The following is a 21715-nucleotide window of genomic DNA, read 5'->3' on the forward strand; positions in this document are numbered from 1 at the left end:
GAACCTTAGGGTGAAAGATTAAAAGTGATTTTGGCAGTTTTATTAGGCGACATTCCGCTGAAACTATTAGTTGACAGACTGATCTTCAGAACCAACAATTTTGAGAATCCAAAGTATGTGCTGTTGTATGCATTCAGTTGGGACATTGTTGGGGAAAATCTAAATGACTAATGATTATGTGTGCCTACAAAGCTTGATGTCCTTATGTGTCCTTGTTGTGTGAACTCCCTCTGACATTAAGCGCCACAGTTGTTTAGTCTATCCGAAAGAACACTCAGCACTGCTTGTAATGGTAAATAAGTTGTAGACGGCATCGATACTTCATGGCGTCTTCCGATGATAAAAGTGACCTTTGTACTAGAACAAATTGTTAAAGTCTCCCGATACTTGGAATATGCTGAATGAAGGCAATTCGTGTGTGTTATGCTTTCGTGAGGTAGATAGCCTGTGACACTATTGTTTACTTGGTACAAATATCTGAGGCTCAGAGTCAGACCTCTGAGCAGCCTTTATCCATGTATACTGTATGAGAATCAACTCTGTCTCCTTCTTGCAAGAATAAATGGCCACTTATTTAATGATTTACCATCGGTCTCGGGTGAATTTTTCTAACATAGATGGTACCTCTTCTTAAGATTACACCTTGTACTTTAACCCACTAGCTCATGTATTTGCTGTGCAGAGGATTGAGGGTCAGAGCAGCCAGAAAAGCATGCTGGCTTGCATACTGCAAAAAGCTACCGGATGCAGTAAGACTTTCTGGTATTTTTGGCATACTGCATTTCAAATACACTGTATTGGGACACACAAACACTTTTTCTGGCATATTAAATAGAATGGAAGTATGGGTATTGGAACACACAGAGTGTTTGGTTTGTCTATTCTGAGCTTCTGTAGAAACATATGAAGGGCTCATTCTTGGCTGACATAAACACAATGATTCTTAGTTGAAGCTGATTAGACCCAAAATGAAAACATTATGAATATTATATTCCATTTCAGGCAATAACTCTCCCTAATTCCAACACACTGGCCCTTTAAATCATTCATTCTAACATCCAACATTCTCCGGATTTTAGCTTCTAAAATGTGAGCATTTGCTCATTTCCTCTGTATCACGTAGGATATATTTGGTTTTTGGACTGTTGGTTAGACAAAACAGTTCACTTCTTCTGGCATCTTTGTTTTTGACTATAATTTGGCATTTAACATACAAAAGATGAATTGAGAAAATACTCAATAATACAAGTAATTGACAGCAGTGTGTCCTATCGCTTTACACTGCTGCTACAAGTAATACCATTAAAGCTGACAGTCAGCCATGATGTTTTATGTACTATTTTTTTTAAGAATGTACTCTAGTTTCACAGTTACTCTTCACAAAGACTTTTTTCTACACTTCCAATGAGCCTCCCCTGAAAAGGTTTGGAGCGCCCCTGCGAAGGCCCGCCTCCCACAATGAAAACCTCTCATATACAACGGGTAACGTTAAGTCGATCCGGTTCCCTTTCACTTAACCCGGTTGTCTTATCACTATGGCACAATACTTAAGAGTCTTAATAAATATGGCGTCCAGTCAAACCCAATGCTGTGGTCAAGTCTTCTCCCATGAACGTTCCAACATGACTTGTTGCCTCTCACTGCAGGAAGCAATGAAATCCCGGAAACCCTGTGCTGTGTTGTGCGGGCTGATGTGGGGGGCAGTGCGCGCGATACGTTGCACTGAAACTTAGAGAGCAATAAACATTTGCAAATTCAAAACTGTAGCAAAGGTGCCACGTGCGATCAGTCTGCAATGCCTTGAAAGCAAAACATTCCGACGTTCGATGGACGCATCGTTCGTTACATGTTCGTTCCTAATGTGAAGCTCATTCAGACATGTGCTGCTGTTTTAAATGGGCAAAGGTAAACGCGCCATGCGTGAACTCACCTCATACCTGCACAGTGGACTGATTCATAAAACCAAAAGAATGTGACACATCTCCTCTGCTCTGACTCTACAGTAATGACTGCCCCCGAAGCGCACAACCACATTGGCATTAATGTGTGGAGTAAATGCGCACAAGAAAAGTGATCTGGCACTCCATTAAATGTCTGATGGGTGTAGTTAGCAGTTATTTTGTAGATTAGAGTTAACATATGATATTATGAGGAACTGCTCAATCCTGTAATCCAATGACGACTAACCTTTTTATGTTTATTCCGCAGACACTAACACAACCGAGTTTTATTGTTTTAACCATAAAACATAATTTAGTCTGATTTAATTGGAATCAAATCAACTCCATTACGGAGTCAATAATAGGTCGTCTGGGTTTAATTAGATGGTTGGTGTGGGTGTGATAAACATTTGGCAAGAAAAACATACTCAGGTTCCCACATATTACTCCTGCAGGCCTCAGGTGAGGATCAGTCATCATCTATCAGTCACCAAACTCTAACCTGTGTATATGAGCTACATTCTATAAATACCTGATACATCCAACATGTCGTGGGATGCCTGTTTGTGTCTTTTTGACCTGAGCTTACTTAACTTTCCAGCAGCTTGCAGTCACTAAAGAAAGTCACACAAACAGAGTGACAGAGGCACACATAGCTTCATAACCTTTACATAAAGCTGTTTGATCAATGGGAAGAAACAAACTAAAAATGGTGTATGTGCTGTATACATCTTAAGTGTAAAAATACCAATATTTCAACATCATTCTTTAAGATCAGTGATGCATAAAGCAGTTCTTTTGACCTACTGTGTTACACAGACACACCAGACAAAGATATCTAGCAAGGAAGTAAAACACAAAATTCCCACGAAAACGGTTTTATTGACTCCTTAAACATTATTTACACAATTCCAGAAGAACAATACAAGTGCCAGATGGAAAAAAAAATGAAGACAGTTCCTACACAAAATTAAAACACAGCGTATTTAAATAAAAAGGAAGAGTCACTTGTCTAAATCAAAAATGAATTGTCCAATATGTTTAATAAATCAAGACGTATATATACAGGATAGGAAAGTGCTTCTCCCGTAGAGATTGTTATTAAAATCACCTGCAAAACATCTCCCCTTGTTTTATCGTTTACTTTCTGATGATGACATTGTTCTTTGTTTTCCTCTCTGGAATGTTCAAGAGGCGGTATAAGGCAGGACTGGTCAGCGCCACATTGATGCCTTAGCATTTTTTGGGAAGTGCACTTCAGGACCCAAAAAGTTTACGATTTCCTTGGTTTTACATTCTGGTTTGGATGCTATGCTCCAATAGTTTGTGTTTACAAGGAATGTGACAGCTTGAGACTAAATGTGGACTGGACCGTAATGCACAAAACACAAGCATTCCTTGTGCCATTTTAAGGGCTGTATTGTTGCTCCGGCCTCCTTTAAGGTTTTCTGAATGGACTGCTTTTGTTGATTTCTATTGCACTTGTTGGAGTGCAAGAAGTACTGCATTAAAAGGAGGATGTTTTGTTTTGAAGGCATCGGTGGCGACATCTGAAAGCTTGTACTGTTACTTAGTGGGTATTTTGTGCATTATCACTCCATGCCATTGTAGCAGATGCAGTAAGAGATTTCAGACACACTATCCACTTAGTTCCAATGTGTCAAGAGAAACTCTATCACAGATTACAGAATAAGAAGGCATTTCATTCAGAGCTTTGACACAGTGTCCAGCCCACAGTTTGCACAGTAGGATTAATCGATATGTGACATCACAGACTATGAATAATTCTCAGTTCTAGGCTAGGCTGTTAGCAACAGTCTCTGTCCTGTATTGCAGCTATATGGTGCTTTACAAGTTACACACTTTACATGAACTGCAGCACTATGTAACCTCTATAACCCTATTTCATAATTTAAAGGGTGCAGAGCAAGTACAAAACTGCAAGGCAACAAAAAGACATTCAGAAGTTAATATTTGTTGTGCTACAGCTGCAAAAAAAAGAGTAACTGTTGGGCTTTTTCTTCTTTTTTTCAAGCACTTCTGCTTCTGAGGCATTTCACAATGATCAACCACTGCTAAATGTAAAATGCATATAAAAATCACAGGTGAATGGTGTCTGTAAGGTGGACATATGAATGATAAAAAAACACTGCGACAGCAACTGGCTTGTTCAAATAAAGAGACACGCAGAGAGGATACTTGTATGGGTGAAATGTGAGATTGTTAAAAGAGTTTGTATGCAATATTGGTTAAAAAAAGTACTGGAAGTAAAACAGCAAACAGCCCACTATGAACGCATACAGCAGCTGTTACAATAGTGTAACAGTTTCACATACAGAAACAGTCCAAGGTGAGGCTTTTCAACCACCAAAATGGTTATGAATTCATTAAGATTGTACATTCCTCTATTGTCTAGTTTTGATACATTCAACTACTAGTTTGCCTGTTTTCACTTGTATTGTCCCAGCTCTCTTCCCTGTGTGTCAGTAGAGTGTTCAAGCCAGGCTGTGTCAGTGAAAGGCACTATAGAGGATAAATTACTGCATCACAACTAGACTGCCACATACTACATCAGAACAATGTCTAATACAATACCACATGACCTCTGTTGAATTTGTCCATGTCAGGTGAACATTCATCCATCGACAGAAACAGCGTTGGACTAGACTCCACTTCACTTTTAAATGTTCAAATAACATTGTCAAATAAATGTATATGTGTATAATTGTTTTACCTATTTGAAATGAATGAACTGAGTTTGTTTGATGATCATTTTTCTTTTTGTTTAATTGGAAATTTCACTCTTTCACTCTAATTTATTGAACTGACTGAGGAGAAGTGGTAGTCACCCAACAGGATTACAAACTAATAAGCCCCTTCACCAACCAAAAAAATAAACACACACACACACAAACACACATACACACACAAACAGTGACATCACTGGTCCAAGGACCATGTTGGACCATGTAGCATCCCCAGAATCTGTCCACGCCAGAATCCAGGAAATACAGTGGTAGTTATTGAATCCCCCTGTTATCCATCTATCCTGCATTTGTACTGCAGACTATTACAAAAACAAAAACTAAATATTTTGATTAAGTGGCTATTGCCAGTGGACTTTCAAAATAATATGTGTGGCTCAAACAATGACAGAATTAGCACACACAAAAACAAAATCCACTTTTTAGAATTCAGTACAAAGTTAAACATCTACAACACCAATAACGGTCACTGGTTTATATTCACACTGAATTACTAGAACTGGATAGTAGCCATACAAATGAAATAGAAAAGTTAGTTCTTTAATTTCTTCCATCTCATGGTTAATTTGAGATTGGATCTCTTTAACGGTCCAAGTATAAAGTTCGTCCAATCATTTAATAAATTGCTATGTTGACAATCATAAAACCCTCAATGTTCACATATATTTACTCCCCACATATGTGCACACACACAAGAATGAACACACGTATGCACACTCACACATACAGACACATGGGCTCAAACGCACGCACGCACGCACGCACGCACACACACAAACACACAAAATCAAACAGACGGAGACAAACACACACACACACACACACACACACACACAGCCCTACTCCGGGGCCTCACAGTAAATTAGCTCCACAGAAGAAGATAGAGCTTAACAGTGAGATTTGCCACTATGCTTGCCAGTAGTTGGTCCAGGCAGTCATGTGATCCTTGCTGGTCTAGGAGGAGTTCAGCAGGTTACTAAGAACTGCAAAAAGGAAAAAGAAGGTTAAAATATGATAACATGTGTTTGCATCTTCTTTGTTTATGTGGGTGTGTTTTCTGTGTCCTACCCTGGGGATCTGACTGAGCCTCTGTTGCAACAGCTTTGCGTGCAGCTTCTGGATCCGCTTCTAATCAGAGATCGACAAAGTCAGATAGACGCAAACGGACGGAGAAATTGAAGCAGACAAATCATCACATGGCCGTTTGGATTTCACAAGCATTTAGTTTAAGTGACAACGAGTGCGACGCTGGGGGACTTTCTGAGGATGTTAACGTTTCTCGGCTCTAATTGCTTATTTTTTACCACTGTGACGATTTGTTGGTGTCAGCTGTAAAAGCTAAAAAGCAATTCATTTCCGTGCAGTCAAGCCTGCCCATCTATTGTCAATGGAGCAGCTGCAACGCTCTACCTGCTAATTACATTGCTATTTACGATCCTTACTCTTTACAGCTGATCAAGAATCATTCATATTCATGAATACTAAAAATATATAAAAAACATTTTTATTCATATTCAAAACATGTGATAAATACTAGCTATCAATAGTCCAAGTATAGTCATTATTCTTACTTATATATATATATATATCTCTACCTATATTTGACTTTTGCCTTACATTGCTTAAGCTGTATGGCCTATTGCTCATGTTGACTGTAAAGTCAACTTTGCTGAATCGGTAGTATAGGTATGCAGGATGTGTGCGAGTTGACTGTAAGTGACAACACTCCATAAGGGACGAAGCTGAGGCTACTATATCTCAAAGAAATACTGCTGACCTTTAGAACTTATTATGATTTTCCGACCAAATGTCACACACCCCACTCATCTCGCCCTCGAGCCTGGCTCAAGCAAAGTGTTACTAAAGACGCTGGCAGCATGATTAAAGGCTCCGATTCTGCTACGGTCCAAGTGAACCACATGCAGTAACTCTCCTGCACCCGATAGCAATAGAACAACAACAAATCTCGACTTGCAGGTCCTTGTTGAAGAAACTAGAGTCTAAATGTGCTGCGATCAAGCAAACATCAAGCCTTGTGTACCGCAGTTAAGTATCCTGTTATTAGTTTTTTCAGTTAATGAATTAGTCTGCAAGATATTTACCTTGTCTATTTTTGAAGCACAGTTTCTTTTTCTGGTAGGTGAAGTATCCAGCAACTGCTCCCACTACAGACAACACAATTGCACTCAGGATGGCTGCCAAAGAGCCGGAGCTGGCCTCTGCACGTAGGAAACAAACAAAAAGATAATGGATATGTCAACTTTATCATTCGAGCATGTTTTGTGATACAAATGTGAATATTTGTCAGTGTAACCGCTACTTAAAGAGAATGTAAAGCTCAGTATCAACACCGGGAGCCATTTTGCAGTTGAAATGATAAATAGCGTGACATAATGCGTGCGTCTGAGTGAGATGCATCATCCTGCCGCAGCATTTTCTGATACCATTGCACTCGCCTACCCAACCAATTAGACCCCTAAAAGCATTCACTGTGACAGCATCTGTCTGCACCTGTAACCCAGTTACTATGACAACACCGACCTGAATAGTTTTCCTGCTGTGTCATAGTCTGTCTGTTAACGGCACACGAACACATGCACACCTAAAACCTGATAACTATGATATTTTCCATTCCTAAATACTAGTCAAAGTACATCAAAAAATTACACCACTACAAGAAAAAGCCCAGCCTATTCAAAATAATGCAGGTAATTGTAGTATAATGCACTTGTATAATGTAACATAAGAGGTTGATATGAGTGCAAATATCACTAAATTACTCTAGTTTTTACATAATGTCATTATTTGCTAGTGCAATTGACAATTGATTTAAGAGTAAACTGACTTAATTAACCTATATACAGTATATACACTAGGTATTTCCTCTTTCTGATACAATAAAGACTTGACACACCTAATGGCAGGCGACTACACTACTACACTACATGTACTTTGTATATTATTCAAGGTTTGATGAAGGCTCATCGCCAGGCCATTTAAGGTAACATTACACAAATATTTAACAGCTATATTATGCTGCTAAGCCTTCTGAATTTACTATAAATGAGGAAGGTAGAAGTGAAGATTACAAACCAGACCATAAATCAGTGGAAAATGCGTTGTCCAAATTTAAATCTGTAACTTTTAGTTTTTTGCAATTCTGAACTAAACATGAGTGAAATATCAGACAAAAAGGATTGTTTACTGATTGTTTATCATCCATAATTATTGTTTTTCCTCGTTGCATCTCTTCTAAATACTATCTCTTTATTGTCCCTGCAGTCAAAATAATGTAATAACGACGGGTTATGCTGAAGTGGCAATAGAGAGAAAGAAGGAAGGGGAGAACGGACGTTCGGGTGTGATGGGTGAGTCAGCAACTTAAGTTCACACAAATTAGAGAGTACAGAAAATATAGTGATAAACAAAGGGAGTGGAATGAGTCAGAGCAGTCGTGTGACTCAAGATACATGAAAGCAAAAGGTATGAGTCAGTGCAATTAGGAGAAATAAAACGTGAGGAGGCAATGAGTCAGCAAAGGAAGTAAAGGTGTGTAGACACAGACATGTATTAACATGCACCAGTGACACACCAGTTTGTCTGGATGCAAAATGGAAACATTTGCCTTTTCCTTTGCCTGGACTTGTCATTCATTTAATTAACAAAGATACTTATTAAAGCTTTTTTTTTTTTTTTAAGTTTTCTTTTAAAATGTCATGCAGCAGCTGCAGCAACCACACACCTGATCAGGGCTTTCTGCATTACACAAGACAATAGGGGAACGCTGCAGGTATGTTTGGGGCAGTGCATGGGTGGGTGGGTTAATGTATTCAAAACAAAAAATAAAGCGTAGAAAGATAACTCACCTTGGGCTTCAGGTGTGTCTGTTGGTTAGAACAGAGAACACACACATACAGTTAGCAACATGACAGGACATTTCATATGTAATGTGACACGAGCAACGGTGTATTTAAGCAGGGACAACCATGCATCTGTCAAACTGTATCTGCTTGAGAATCACAGAAGTTAGCTTCAACAGAAGCACTTCCAACAGAAGTAGCGTGACTTCAAGGTAAAATACTCTTTCGGAAGACCATTGTTTGAACTAAAACAATTGGGAAGAGGCATTTTCCGCTGAGTTTCCTGTTTATTCAGAGGCATGCCAGTCATATGTTGGTTGTTTCACTAGTTTCCAGAACGACCTATATGTAAGCCCTACTGCTGCTGTGGCTGTGGCTGCAGAGCTACGTATCTGTCTGGGATTTCTGCGATTTGGACAGAAGATGGCATGATTTTGATAATTGTTTTGTTCTTAAATATATTTTGACCATGAACAAAAAAAAGTCTTACCCTCTCCAGTTGCGCCAGAAACAGCTGCTAACAGGAGAAAGGAGGAGAGACAGGTGATTAAGGAAGATGAAAAAAAAAAAAAACACATAAGGCAAAGAAGAAGACGGAAGGAGCAGGATTATTATCTTTGTGGTAGTTTACACAGAGAAGGCATTAAGTAGTCTAGAATTTCTGTCCTAACCAGTCTGTAAACACACGCACACACACACACACACACACACACACACACACACACACACACACACACACACACACACGTCTCTTCTGTACACTCATTCAAATGGCTTTATTATATCAGAGATAAAATATCTGAAGGAGACACGCTCGATGTCTTTCACTCTGATCTATGATTCGTTCAATATGCAAAACAATCCTGTCATCTCCTGTCTGTATTCGCCTGGGACATCATGGCTGCCCTCTACCTGCTTTAACTTGACAAAGCTGCTAATAACAGAGCATTAAAGAAGTGCGCATTTCACAAGATTATAATGATTGTACTGACGTAGACGAATCCGCTTTCAGATTGGGAATAAAGGGTGAAGGCTGCGAGACAATCGGCATCAAAGTGTTGCTGTCAAATTGCTCTGCGGCTGGTGATTAAACCTTCTTGACCCGGGAGGTAAAACGATTAAATTCGTTGTCTTGTCATGGGAACAGAGGGAACAGCATTCTCGCAGCATATAGATCCACGAGAAGAATTTCTAAAAACACTATGATGAGGCTTAAAGAGTTATGAAATGCTGAATTAGTCTATTTTAGCTCAAGACACAAATATCTATGGGTTCAATAAGCTGCTCTGCTCCAACGGGGTACATGAAGTAAAACTATAATCCTCTCCAAAGAGTGATGAGTAGTCATGTTCTTGAAATGTTCATATTTATAAAAGACACTAACTTCCGTATTTACAAAAAATGTACATACATTATCAAATGTCCCATCCACTTCCTGTTCACATGGTCTTGTAAACAGGGAGCTTAGGCTAACTAGTTTAAAGTATAAAACAATCCGTTTGGAGAAGATGTAACATCCGGTTACTCCGGGGTTACACAGAGTTTCCAACTGAGTGATAAAAAAGACATCCCAGACTGTGGTAACTATGAAAGACAATCCCATCAAAACTGAGCCTTCTCTTCCCCAGGGTGTTGTCTGTATTGCTAACTGTGTAGCCGACGGTTCTCGTGTGCATCTCTACATACTTGCTGGTTATTTGTTACAATGATAATATCAAATGTATTGCTATAATAGTTACTCACCCCCAGATTCCATTTTTTCTTTTGGGCCTCCCACCACATTGTCTTCTGACAGAGCATCTGACAGAGCATCTCCCAAGTCAAACCCTACACATGAAAGAAATATATTTGATATTATTGGTGACAGAAATGCAATATCGATCCCTGTAGGGAAATTCACTTTTCGCCATCCCGCCCATGAGGGATATCTTCCAGATGTTAACCTAAAACATGTCATCTCTTTAACACTCAATACTACCCCGTTGCATGCTGAACTATTTAATGATAATATCAGCTACACTGTCCACTTCACCATAGTGATTACCCTGCAGAGGTGTCCTCGATAACGACTCTGTTAACACCACCTGCTCCAAGGGTGTGTCGGTGATCTTGTGAACTAGTGTTGACTCAGATTAAAGGATCTTATCTGTCAGGAACAACACCATACCCTGGCTCTATATTCATTGGGGGAAAACCCAAGTGACTCGTACAACACGTGGGACTCTGTGAACACTACAGTTTCAGGCTGAGCGGGGCGTGGTAGGATTGGTGAATTATTTTAGATAGAACCTCAGGGGCATAATGATCCAGTGACCTGAAAGAAGTCCTGCCATTAAATCATAGTGAGTCAGAATTGTAGAGCACCATTTGTCACACATGAATGTTAAGTAATGAAACCATATTTTGAGCCAAGTTTTACTCTGATCCTATCTACCGAGCCTCCTTCTTTTATACCTCTCTGGCCTTTCCATTAATCTCACCACCTTCTCCTTTCTACTCTGTCCCCTTGCGTCTCCCTTTATCTCTTTCCTTTTGTTTTTACACCTCACTCTGCCTTTGCCACTTCTCCCCGACCTTGTTCTCTTCTCTGTACTCTCCTGTCTCTGTGTCTCTATCCTCCTTTCCATTTCTCAACTCTTTTCCTCTTGTCACCACCGTGCAAGAATGTTCCCCTGCCAGATGTCACATGGAAGACTCCTTCCATAGCAATCATTTCCTTAACACTCCACGGCAATGTTCTTAGTTGTTAGCATGACTAAGAGAGGAGATAATGGCCAGCCTAGTATAAAATGACTATCTCTGAGTGACGGAAAGGAGGATGTTCTGCTATAAAGCAGGTATGGACAACTACCACTTGGGACAGGAAATGGTGAAATGAGTGGAGAGAGAATGGAGAAGAGGATACCATTATATGCAAAGATAAATACTATAGGGTGACACTTTGAGGTTTACTCACTCCTAATTCAGGAGGTAAAATAGTTTGGGCCAAAGTCCCACCTCATAACCTTCTTAAGTGATTCATACCTATTAGTAGAAAAGCACATCTGTTTCCCATTCACTTGTTTTTGAAAAAGGGGAGTTGCAGCAAAATGATACACGATATCTCATGAAAGCTGGTCATGTTTTTAAATGACTGATCACACAAAATGACTATAACAACCATAATGCCACGGGTGTTCCTGGGGTCAAATGGTGACAGTGTGGAGAACTAATATAGGAAATATACGACAGAAGTATTCAGTCAGTTCAGCTCAAACACAATCCATAATGAGCAGAGCTTCAAGCATGACTACTAATGCTGCTCAGTGACGTACAACCTATTTTCCACTCATGTAATGTTTTTACAATGCTGCCATGTAGGACTTTAACATTTCCATCTGTCCCAAGCGTCAATTCAGCAGTTCAGCTTTTTTGTGGATTAATTGTTACCGTGGTTACTGAAATTAAATGGGTTTTAATTGTGTTCTCCTGAGGTGCTCTTGTATGATGAAAAGAGCTTTTGAGTCACACGAAATTATTTGTGGTGTGCCTCAGTAATTTGTTTAGCTGTGGGACTTGGCTCCAGAAAGGTTGAGGTTTGTATAATGTGGCTTTGGAAATGTTTCAAACCAAAGAGCAGAATCTATTTTTATTATTCTACCTACCTGCCCAGGGACTAAAGGGGGGGGGGGGGCTAAAACCTGGTACATTACATCTCTCCTTGTCTTACATAAGGTTAATGTTCTTTTTCCCAATTCAAACAAAGAAACATAACATGACAATGAAATGAAAAAAACTATTTTTTTACCGGCATCCAGCTCAGGAACAACATCCACATTAACTGTTGGCAAAGAAAAAGAACAGAATCATGCAAACATCTTAAATCCACACAGAAACGCTAAAACTGATAAGGCATAATACACAAAAGTCCTTAGCTGCCATGACACACAATGGCATGTTAATTAAGACAGAATGTAGCAGAACAAAGGGGCAGAACAGGAAGTTTCACAGTTTCCCCATGTAAAGGCGGTGAGCTCGTTATTATATTTGTGTACTTTTAATACAAATCAAAAAGTTACACATGGTCCAAAATGCCTTAGCATGTAACAAGTTCTTACCTACTGTCTCAGGGTGCTATTCTGTACCGATGTAATTAGGTAAAAACAAGGAAACAAGCATTGAAGTTCTTGCTTTCATGAAATAAAGTATATCAGTGACACAGGGATCCTTGTTGCCTTCTTTTTCATATGATGAGTGCACGGTATTCACCAGAACATCTATATTCTTACTTGTTGGAACAAGGACCTCCACTTCTGGTTCGACTTTTTCCTCAACATCTGGTATTGCTGGTGGTGCATCATCAGCAGTTGTTTTTTCCTCATTATCTGCTCCTGGTGTGGCCTCAGGTCCACTCTATTATATATGAATATATAAAATATTAACATGTAGAAAGGTCACATTAACTTCTCATTAGCATAGCAGTTCCTGAATAATATCTGTGTTATACACAGCATGTCCGCAATTATGCATAACTGGAATGTGGAAGTTTGTTCATATTTGTCAGAGTAGATTTGAATAAGTTGAAGACTTTCAAACTCTGCTACTGACCTCCTCCGGAGCAGGCGGTGTTACACCAGTGCTTGATGTAGCTTCCTCCTCCTCTTCGAGAGCAGTTGGTTCCTCAGCCTTTGGCTCAATGACCTCAGGATCAGCTGCAGGCGCTGCAGGAGAGAGAAACAGAGGGGAGGAAGTGTTTTTATCATCCAAGTCTTATGGCATGGGCTGTGATGGCTTACTGTTTAATGCACGTTGCAAGCAAAACCAGACAGGTTGGAAAAGTAATTTTAAACACCAACTGTGCACTATCTGTTTTCAGTGTGCATATTTTCATATTTGAACACCTGTTGATCACCTTCTATGGTTGCAGCGGCATCAGCCTCAGCCTCTGCCTCTGCCTCTGCCTCTGCCTTCGCCTCAGGCTCCGCCTCTGCCTTCTCCTCGGGCTCCGCCTCCGGCTCTGTGTCTGCTGCAGGCGTAGCCACTGGTTCTGCCTCTTCAACCGCAGGAGTCACTGGTTCACCGGCTTCATTGTCAGGCTCACTCGCTATTGATGGTATTTCCTATATTCAGCACAAGTTATACATTATTATGTTCACATAATGATTCAGAAAACAAGTCTCTGGTTTGGGGATTTAGGTTCACTTCAGCTTATTTATTAAAGTTTCACCATCCCTTTCTTGTACTAAGCAAGAGAAATACAAAACACAAAGTCAGTCTGAAAAGGGCAAAGACACCGAGCTTTTATTACATTTCATGCCAATAACATAATGCTCCATAAGACTTTCAATACCCAACCAAGAGCTAACATGAGATGTTTTTCAGCTATTTGATACAACTCAGCTTATCAAATAACTGCCTGAAGATTTAGAACTAGATTTTCTTGACTAAACTGAATCCAGGTCACACAGCGGCACTGTTACCCGGAAACACTGATTCATTCTGATTAAAAGTTTGAAGAGAGGACGGCGACTAAAGACAAAAAAGTTTGCAATGTCATAGTAACAACACTTTATTTTTTACATAATTCACCCAAACATTATTCAGACCTGCACTTATTTGACTTTTTTAGCTGTCACTTGGGGTTCAGTGTCTATCTCAAGGACACTTCCACATGCGGACAGAAGGAGCCGGAGATTGAACGGCTACCTCGTGACCCAGTCTACCCCCTGAGCCACAGCCGCCAACCAGTTATTACAAAATTATAGTCAGTACCGTGATGAAACCAAAAGTGGTTGCTTTAAGATTCGTGATTTACCAGGAGACCTTCTCTGAGATAAAAGACGAAGAAGAACATTGGACTGATTGACAGATTTTAAAAAAGGATTCAAGCTAAAACCAATAAACAAAAGTATTATCATTCTTCACCTCGGCTGTTTCCTTGTCAGCGGCGGATTCTCCATTGGCCTCTGCCCCTGCTTCAGCGGCCGGGGCCTCCGGAGCTGCTGCCTCCTCTTTTGGGGCTTCATCATCTACAGATAGATATGTGAAGAAAGAAAGATTAATAGATTAATGAAAAAAAAAAACAGCACACATCCAGTGAAGTTCCAACTACTGAGAAAAATTCAGGGCTGTTCTGAAACCCTGGTGCTTCAATGAACACATAAACGTCAGATAAATGCTGGAGCAACTATAATTTTCTTTTCTAGAGAAGAAAGGAATCAGACATGGCAACAAAGAATCTGTTTCAAAGCTAGTTTCTTCTTCCTTTTAAATCTTGCAACTTAAAAACACAACATCCCTAAAATTGACTGTGTTGACTATTATTGTGTGCGGTCTACTGCTCATGAACAAATAAGTGGAAACATTATAAGTCTATCCTAAAATAGAACAAATAGAACATGAGACTGGTAGTGATTAGTGTAACCATTGCTAATTAAAAACGGCATGCCTTTAATCCATCTGTTCTCATTCACAACCATTCAAATCATCTGTCTCAGTGGTCGTTAAGCTGTTGTGGATTCATCACATTCTCTAACACGACTATCACCACCGAACACATATCTAGAGCCACGCCCTGCTCCGATGGCTCCCTGATGTGAACGCTGCAGCCACAACTGGATGACAGACGCATCGATCACGGCTCACCTGCCTCAACAGACTCGACCCCAGCGCAAGCATCGCAACTCCGTACTAATGAGAAAATACAAAGCGCATGTCTTTGTCATTCTGTGTGTGAGATGAGCATGGCGTTTGTGTGTGTTTGAGTCAGTGCTGTGACATTCCCCAGTCGCATGTGAGAAGCTGAAACAGCAAAACTGCGCACTTACTTAAGCATTCCTTGCTCTGCTGATTTCAGCAGCACCACGATGCTGGTTCATCAGGGTAGTACCTTCTTCCAAATACAGGTACCAACCATTAAATAAGAGATATAACCATCTAGAAATGGTGGTATGAGTGATTCGGAATGCATTAAAAAAAGTGCAAAAGAAATGCACACTATCAGAAAACTAGAAATTGAAAATTGAGGACATATCAGAAAGTAAGAAGAGACATCAGGGTTCTGCTGCTCAGCATCACAACTCTCTTCATCTCTTCAAATAATCCTTCATCTTTTCTAACAGCTGCTCATTGCCAAGTGAGCTTCTAATGAATGATCCCTGTGTTTGCCAAGTCAGATTGTATCAAAGTCAGAGAAGCCTTGAGGCAGAGCGGCATCAACTCAACTGAAGTATTTCCATCACACTGTAAATTATCTGGAAGCGAGCAGTGCTGGTGACACCCTGGCTTCACACACCCTTTACACAAATCCATACAAACAAGTGGGACCAAACAAAGCATGGAGAAACACACACATCACATGCACTCACGCGCAGAAATATGAATGTGAGACAGGCACAGATGCATGGTTACTCACAGCAATCAAAACAAGCACTCTTTGTTTCCCTCAATCCCTGTTTCTCCGGTGAATGTCACTGTATGAGCTTGGCATCACAGATAAACAATAATCAGTGCTCTTCATAGTTTATTGAGAATCAAACTGCATTCCAAGCTCATTAAACAGGAAATGCGTGTGTGTGAGGTGTGTGTGTGGGTGTTTGTGATTCACTATCTTTGCGTCTACCTTGGAAATCACTGTCTCCATCAAAAAGGTACCGTGGCACGACATTCAACTTGTTGAACGAAGTTTAGATGCCAGTTGATGTGTACGGAAGGCTCGTGATAAAAAGTACAAAATGTGACAAAACTACAAACTTTCTGTTGACATTTTATTGTTAATTTGTCAGAACAGGACCTCTGTTGATTGTGAGTATGTGTGTTATGTTATGTCTAAGTGGGGAATGATTGGGCACATTTTTTAATGGCATTATGCCTATATGCACAATGTGTGTGTGAGGTGTGTGGCTCTAATGTACTGTGTGTGTGTGTTCGAGAGAGAGAGAGAGAGAGAGAGAGAGAGAGAGAGAGAGAGAGAGATTGCCCCATACTAACTTTCTCTCTCTCTTTCCGTTGCCACTCCATAGAACATTCTGTTCCCATCTATCAGTTTGCCACTTCCTCCTTTAACTACCTTCGCTCCAAACATGCGCCCATACCCCCTCCCACCCCCACCTGCAATCACGCACACACACACACACACACACACACACACACACACACACACACACATGCATGCCTACAAACTCATTAAAACACCTCTTCCTCCCCTTTTAGTCCAAACATACAAACAACCACATGTTCACACACACGTAAAGGCAAGTTCACATTCACTCTAACACTTTGACGAAGCGGCGTCCTGTTTTGTGTTAGTACAGCAGAGAAACTAACTATTGCACATCCAAAACCTCACTCCCTTTTTTCTTTTTGTCTTGAAGACCGTCTCCCCCCTTTTCTCTCTCTCTTGCTCCCACCCAAACTCTTAACTTAACTCTCTTTGTCTCTCTGCCACTGCTTCCCCTAGAGGCTGATGAGTCATCTATGTGCCTCTGACATGGCCGCACGCTATTGTATGATTGTGTGCAGCATGTGCAGTGGTAATATGCAAGAAGGTCCCCCAGAGGAGGACACTTAAGTCAAACCAGTTTAAACATGTGGGAAAACACCAAACTGTCAGTTACATTGTGTTCTTTTCAGAAACTAGTCAAGTAGCTTGATCGACTCCATTGCCACTTTACCAAGTACTATTGTACATCTAATGCAATCCAACGCAACTGTTCTGCCATATGTTCTATATTAAACATTTAGGTAAACATAAACCTCTCCGACAGTGTCAATCCAAAAACATTATTAAAGGTTATATTTTCTATCGAATCATCGGATCGAGAGCACAGTTTGAGATTGGACCTATGAATAGACATACAGCCGAGCTGAAAAAGTCATTAAATGAATGGTTCAAACATTTTGGGTACTGAGCTTTCTCGCTGAGCTTACTCTCATGACTGTACTGTAAATATAAAGCTCCAGCAAGGCGCTGATAGTAAAACAATAGCATCGCTCTGTCCAAAGGTAACCTCTAACGCTCACTCATTAACATTTTAAGTCTCCTTATATGCCAGACTATATCTTGGCCAGGCACAGTAACTTCCTGTTGTGGGTTACTGGACCCCGCCAGGAAATAGTCCAGCAAATAATCCCCTATAAGACTAGAAATTGTCGTGTTTTTTTGGCTTGAATTTAACAGATGAGCTGTTTAGAGGTGTGTGGGGGGGAGGGGGGGAGCCGCGCTAGCCGTTTCCGCCTGTTCCCATCTTTGTGCTAAGCAACGTGCTTGAAAGATAAGCATGACGTTCTCCCCCTATTGAATACTGCACATATCAAGTGTAGCTTTAATCCATCACAGGAAAATGTGTCTGTGATTCGTGTTTTTTTTTTTTTTTACTTTGCCGAAACCTTGAAAACACGCTTATAATGCACACTTCTTTTCATTTCCCTGTTCTATAAATTCAGGCAAACAGGACTTTGATATCACGTGGGATGCTCAACTAACATGGGCGGCATCAGCTTTCGCAGAAGTTGGTCCTGACAACAGGTAAAAACAGGGTTCATTGGAAATGTCGCACCAATTGCGACTAAAGTGAAATACACGTGAAGTGAATACAAAAGCACTTTCAGCAAGTTACATCTTGTTGGTGAGTTACTAACAGCCGATACAGTGTGAAGACTGCACTTCCAGTGAACACACACCTTGATGGAAGTTGTAGGGCTGGAGAGATGCTTTGATGCTGGCACCACTGTTTTGATATGCAAAGGGTGACGCATGAGGAAACTGTTTACCGTGACACCTGATAACAATTCTTCCCTGATATTTAATTTTTGTCATATTCACCTTTTATTATTACAAAACAACAAAGAAGTACATCTTCTTTTAAATCACTGCACTTTTGTAACACGCGGCCTACATAAATTGGAGTGTGAGGCATGTTACCAATGACAAAGCGAGAGTAACTTCATTATCTTGTTGGTTCCTGTCCTGAGATTGTGTTAGACGCCTGTGTGAGATCGCCTGTGCGTGCTTGACTGAGTAATATTGTGTGTACATACTCCAATAACCAACCCTTTCCCCTGTAACAGTACACCATAAACTGTGTGTGCATGTGTGTCAGGTGATACAAAAGCACCTCCACAGTGCATTGTTCTGTTAGGTATGGCTCTATTGTGTGTTTTTAGGACAGAAAGTGCTGTGTTTACCCCAATCATGCACACCTTGAAACTGCCCCCATGGGAGCAGAGGGAGTGTGTGTGTGTGTGTCTGCATGTGCCCGCCTTTCACTTATCTACCAAAAGAGTGTTTTATGTACTGGTAGTTGAAGGTGTAAACACAGACAAGTCTGCGCACAAACGCTGTTCACACACCTGGCACAAATCACTCAGCGCTTTTTGCTTTCATCTGCCTCTAAGACACACATATGCTCTATAACTGACTCATACACACAGTAATGAAGCACTCTCATACTCCTGCACTCCCACACTCGTTCTGTACATTAAAATCCTACCCCACACCCTCCCACACACACTCTCTCTCTCTCACACACACACACACAGATGCTGACGGCCCTGGGGGAGAGGAAGGCGCTGAAACTAGTTGTTTCGGTGGGTGTTGTCTACAGCTGGAGCTGGATCTAGTTACCGAGACACTCCCTATCCTTAACTTCTATAGCTTACACACAGTCCAGGATGTGCACACATGCGACTGACCTATCGACCCATCTTTTCCTGTGAAACTGTAAACCACTTGCATGCAAGCGAGCAAACTCTCCAGTGGAGATTTCCTGCGTCACTGTACAACTGAACAGGATCCCCTGGGTGAAAAGAAAAATATGTGTGTGTGTGTGGGAAAATGAAAGTGTGGGTGTAAGGGTGGCTCCTATCTGGTGGTTTATCTGCTAATAAAAAGTGAACCGGTAGAGTGAGATTACACCAGATGCCATCCAAGCGCACCAACGTTCAACTGAAATTTTGTTTGCATAATGACCACGAGGCTCACTGGTGCTCCGACTATCTCCCTCACTTTTCACCATCCTTGTATATCTGTTTTCCCTCTTATCGGCTCTTTTATCTCTTATCTTCTTCTAATCTCCCCTCCTTTCCCTACATCTTTTCCAGAGTATTTGTTTTTCTCAATGCTTCCTTTCTCTCCCTCAAGAGTTTTATTGCTCCTTTGAACAATCTGGAATCATTACATGTGCCGCGGGGAAGGGCAGGGGCCCATGGGCCAGCTGAAGAGGGAAAAAAGAGCAATTGATGAAGAATGAAAATATAGAGAAGAAAAAAAGAAAAAATGAAGACGAGAGACTTAAAAAGAGGAGGAAAGAGAGAGAAAAAGAGAGAAAACAGGAGGGAAATACAATGGGCCCACCACACCCCTGTGGACCAAAACTCATGGCCAAAAAAGATGGCCATATTACACGACCCACCTATTTCACTGATAATGTCTCGGCTGCAGAGGCATGAAAGATCACAGTATGGAAAAGGAGGGCAGAGCTGCTTTTATTCATTCAGTCCGAACGGATTAAAACAAGCGGTGTTTAGCTCAAGGTGAATTGAATTGACATGCCGACAGTGAGGCAGACAGACTGGCAAAAGACACTGGCAATTGCACTCACACACACACACACACACACACACACACACACACACACACACACACACACACGCACACAGACACACACACACACACATAGAGGCAGCCAGACAGACACATATGGATGTGTAATGAGGCAGACTGGCAGAAAAGGAGAGAACGATAGGTGAGAGTGAGGGATATGAATTAGGGGTTAAAAGAGAAAGATGAACAATACAGACAGAAGAAAAGAAACATATTATATATATAGATATATAGATATAGATATAGGTATATAAATAGATATATATATAGATAGATAGATAGATAGATAGATAGATAGATAGATAGATACATGTGCGTGCATACAAACAAAAGCAGACAGCGAAACGCTGATCTGAATTAATTGGAAAATGAATCATTACCTTGTGCCTGGGCGCTTGTAGCCAGCAGGCTTCCTAATAGCAGAATCCACAGGTATGACATCATGGGAACACGGTGTTCTGGCTGCGATTGAACCGGTGCTCAGACTCTCTTTCCTCTGCCTTCAAACAGGACAATCAACCGGCTTGGACGTTTCAGGTGGACCTGGAGGGCGTGCGTGTCGGTGTGCCGGTGCGTTCTTGCGCGTCGGATCAAAACCGTGGAGTCTCCAATGTGCTCGGATGCTCTGCTCTGTGCGCGCCACCGCGGATCTGTCGTCCTCTCCTTTTGTCTGGATTGGAAGAGAGAAGGTCCAGTCTTTATTAAGATGGGCGGGTCTCTTCTCTCACATACAGGCAGGCGGGTAGAAGGGCTGTGTACGGTGCTGTGAGGGCATTATATCTCCACTAATCAGTAGTGTTCATAACATTTCCGATGTTATGGCTGTTACCAACAATTTGGCAATCGTTTTTTTCAGTGCGAAGAAAAGCTCAATTATCCAGGAACTCCGTATGAAACATTATTTAATTCAAGTCGTCGTCCTTTTAGATACTGAGAGCCACAGCTCTGTTCCCCTTCATTGAGATAAAGCAACCTTTAAGAGTGTAACTTGTGTCCCATTCTTTTTATTAACGGGTCAAGTACTAACAAGACCAATCGTATCTGTCTCTATGTGTTAAGACTAGGCACTTCCATATATTCGAGCTATGATTTAGGCAGCATGTGACATTTGTACAGCCTCATAAATCGGTTTACTTGGATTTACTGGAATATCAGGTTTCTAAAGAGTACAGTGAATTACTGGATTGGGAAATGCAAGGCTTTGGTCTGTTTTTAATTTTAAATTAATGTTAGGTTTCCATTTGAGAAAACCACACATGATCTCATGCAAACCAACCAGTCGGTGGATGTGAAAAGAGAGCATGCTGCTTTCCTTTCCTCGGGCTCCTCTCTTTTTTATTACCGCTTTGTTAAGTCGCCTCTGTGCAAAAATTGTTTTACTGATATTGATCGTCAGGTGGCGCTATTCGTTCATTATTTCACAGTTCATATTAAACGGTTCCAGGCTTTGTCTCGCTCTTCAGAGCTGCAGTGTGCAAATATTAAAAGGCCCTTCTTTTTGTGAAGACAATTGCATTCAAACCACCATATATATATATACATACTTAGGGGTTTTCCTATATTTCTATG

General features: G+C 40.8%; 1 protein-coding gene across 2 annotated transcripts; it reads right to left on the bottom strand.

Annotated features, from left to right (window-relative positions):
• Positions 1 to 2802: 2802 nt before the first annotated feature.
• LOC306704318 (uncharacterized protein) lies at positions 2803 to 20811 on the bottom strand. 2 transcript variants are annotated; one of them, XM_079170611.1, is made up of 12 exons: positions 20527 to 20811; positions 14470 to 14573; positions 13457 to 13664; positions 13153 to 13265; positions 12834 to 12957; positions 12353 to 12385; positions 10309 to 10392; positions 9056 to 9079; positions 8572 to 8589; positions 6808 to 6924; positions 5774 to 5833; positions 2803 to 5688 (listed from the first exon to the last, which is right to left on the bottom strand). In XM_079170611.1, the coding sequence occupies exons 1-12, from the start codon at positions 20588 to 20590 to the stop codon at positions 5660 to 5662; spliced, it is 978 nt and encodes a 325-aa protein (XP_079026737.1). In that variant the 5' UTR covers positions 20591 to 20811; the 3' UTR covers positions 2803 to 5659. The 2 variants fall into 2 exon arrangements, with proteins under 2 accessions (XP_079026737.1, XP_079026736.1); XM_079170610.1 differs by having other exon boundaries at positions 9056 to 9082.
• Positions 20812 to 21715: the final 904 nt, after the last annotated feature.

Source organism: Pholis gunnellus (assembly GCF_910591455.1).
Source record: "Pholis gunnellus genome assembly, chromosome: 12".
Taxonomy (NCBI): Eukaryota; Metazoa; Chordata; class Actinopteri; order Perciformes; family Pholidae; genus Pholis; species Pholis gunnellus.

Excerpts from the sequence above, each read along its gene's own strand:
- LOC306704318 (XM_079170610.1), bottom strand. The coding sequence starts at position 20,590 with ATGATGTCATACCTGTGGATTCTGCTATTAGGAAGCCTGCTGGCTACA. Across the intron at positions 13,665-14,469 it reads CTGACAAGGAAACAGCCGAG|GAAATACCATCAATAGCGAG; the intron begins GTGAAGAATGAT and ends TGCTGAATATAG. Across the intron at positions 13,266-13,456 it reads TGCCGCTGCAACCATAGAAG|CGCCTGCAGCTGATCCTGAG; the intron begins GTGATCAACAGG and ends TCTCTCCTGCAG.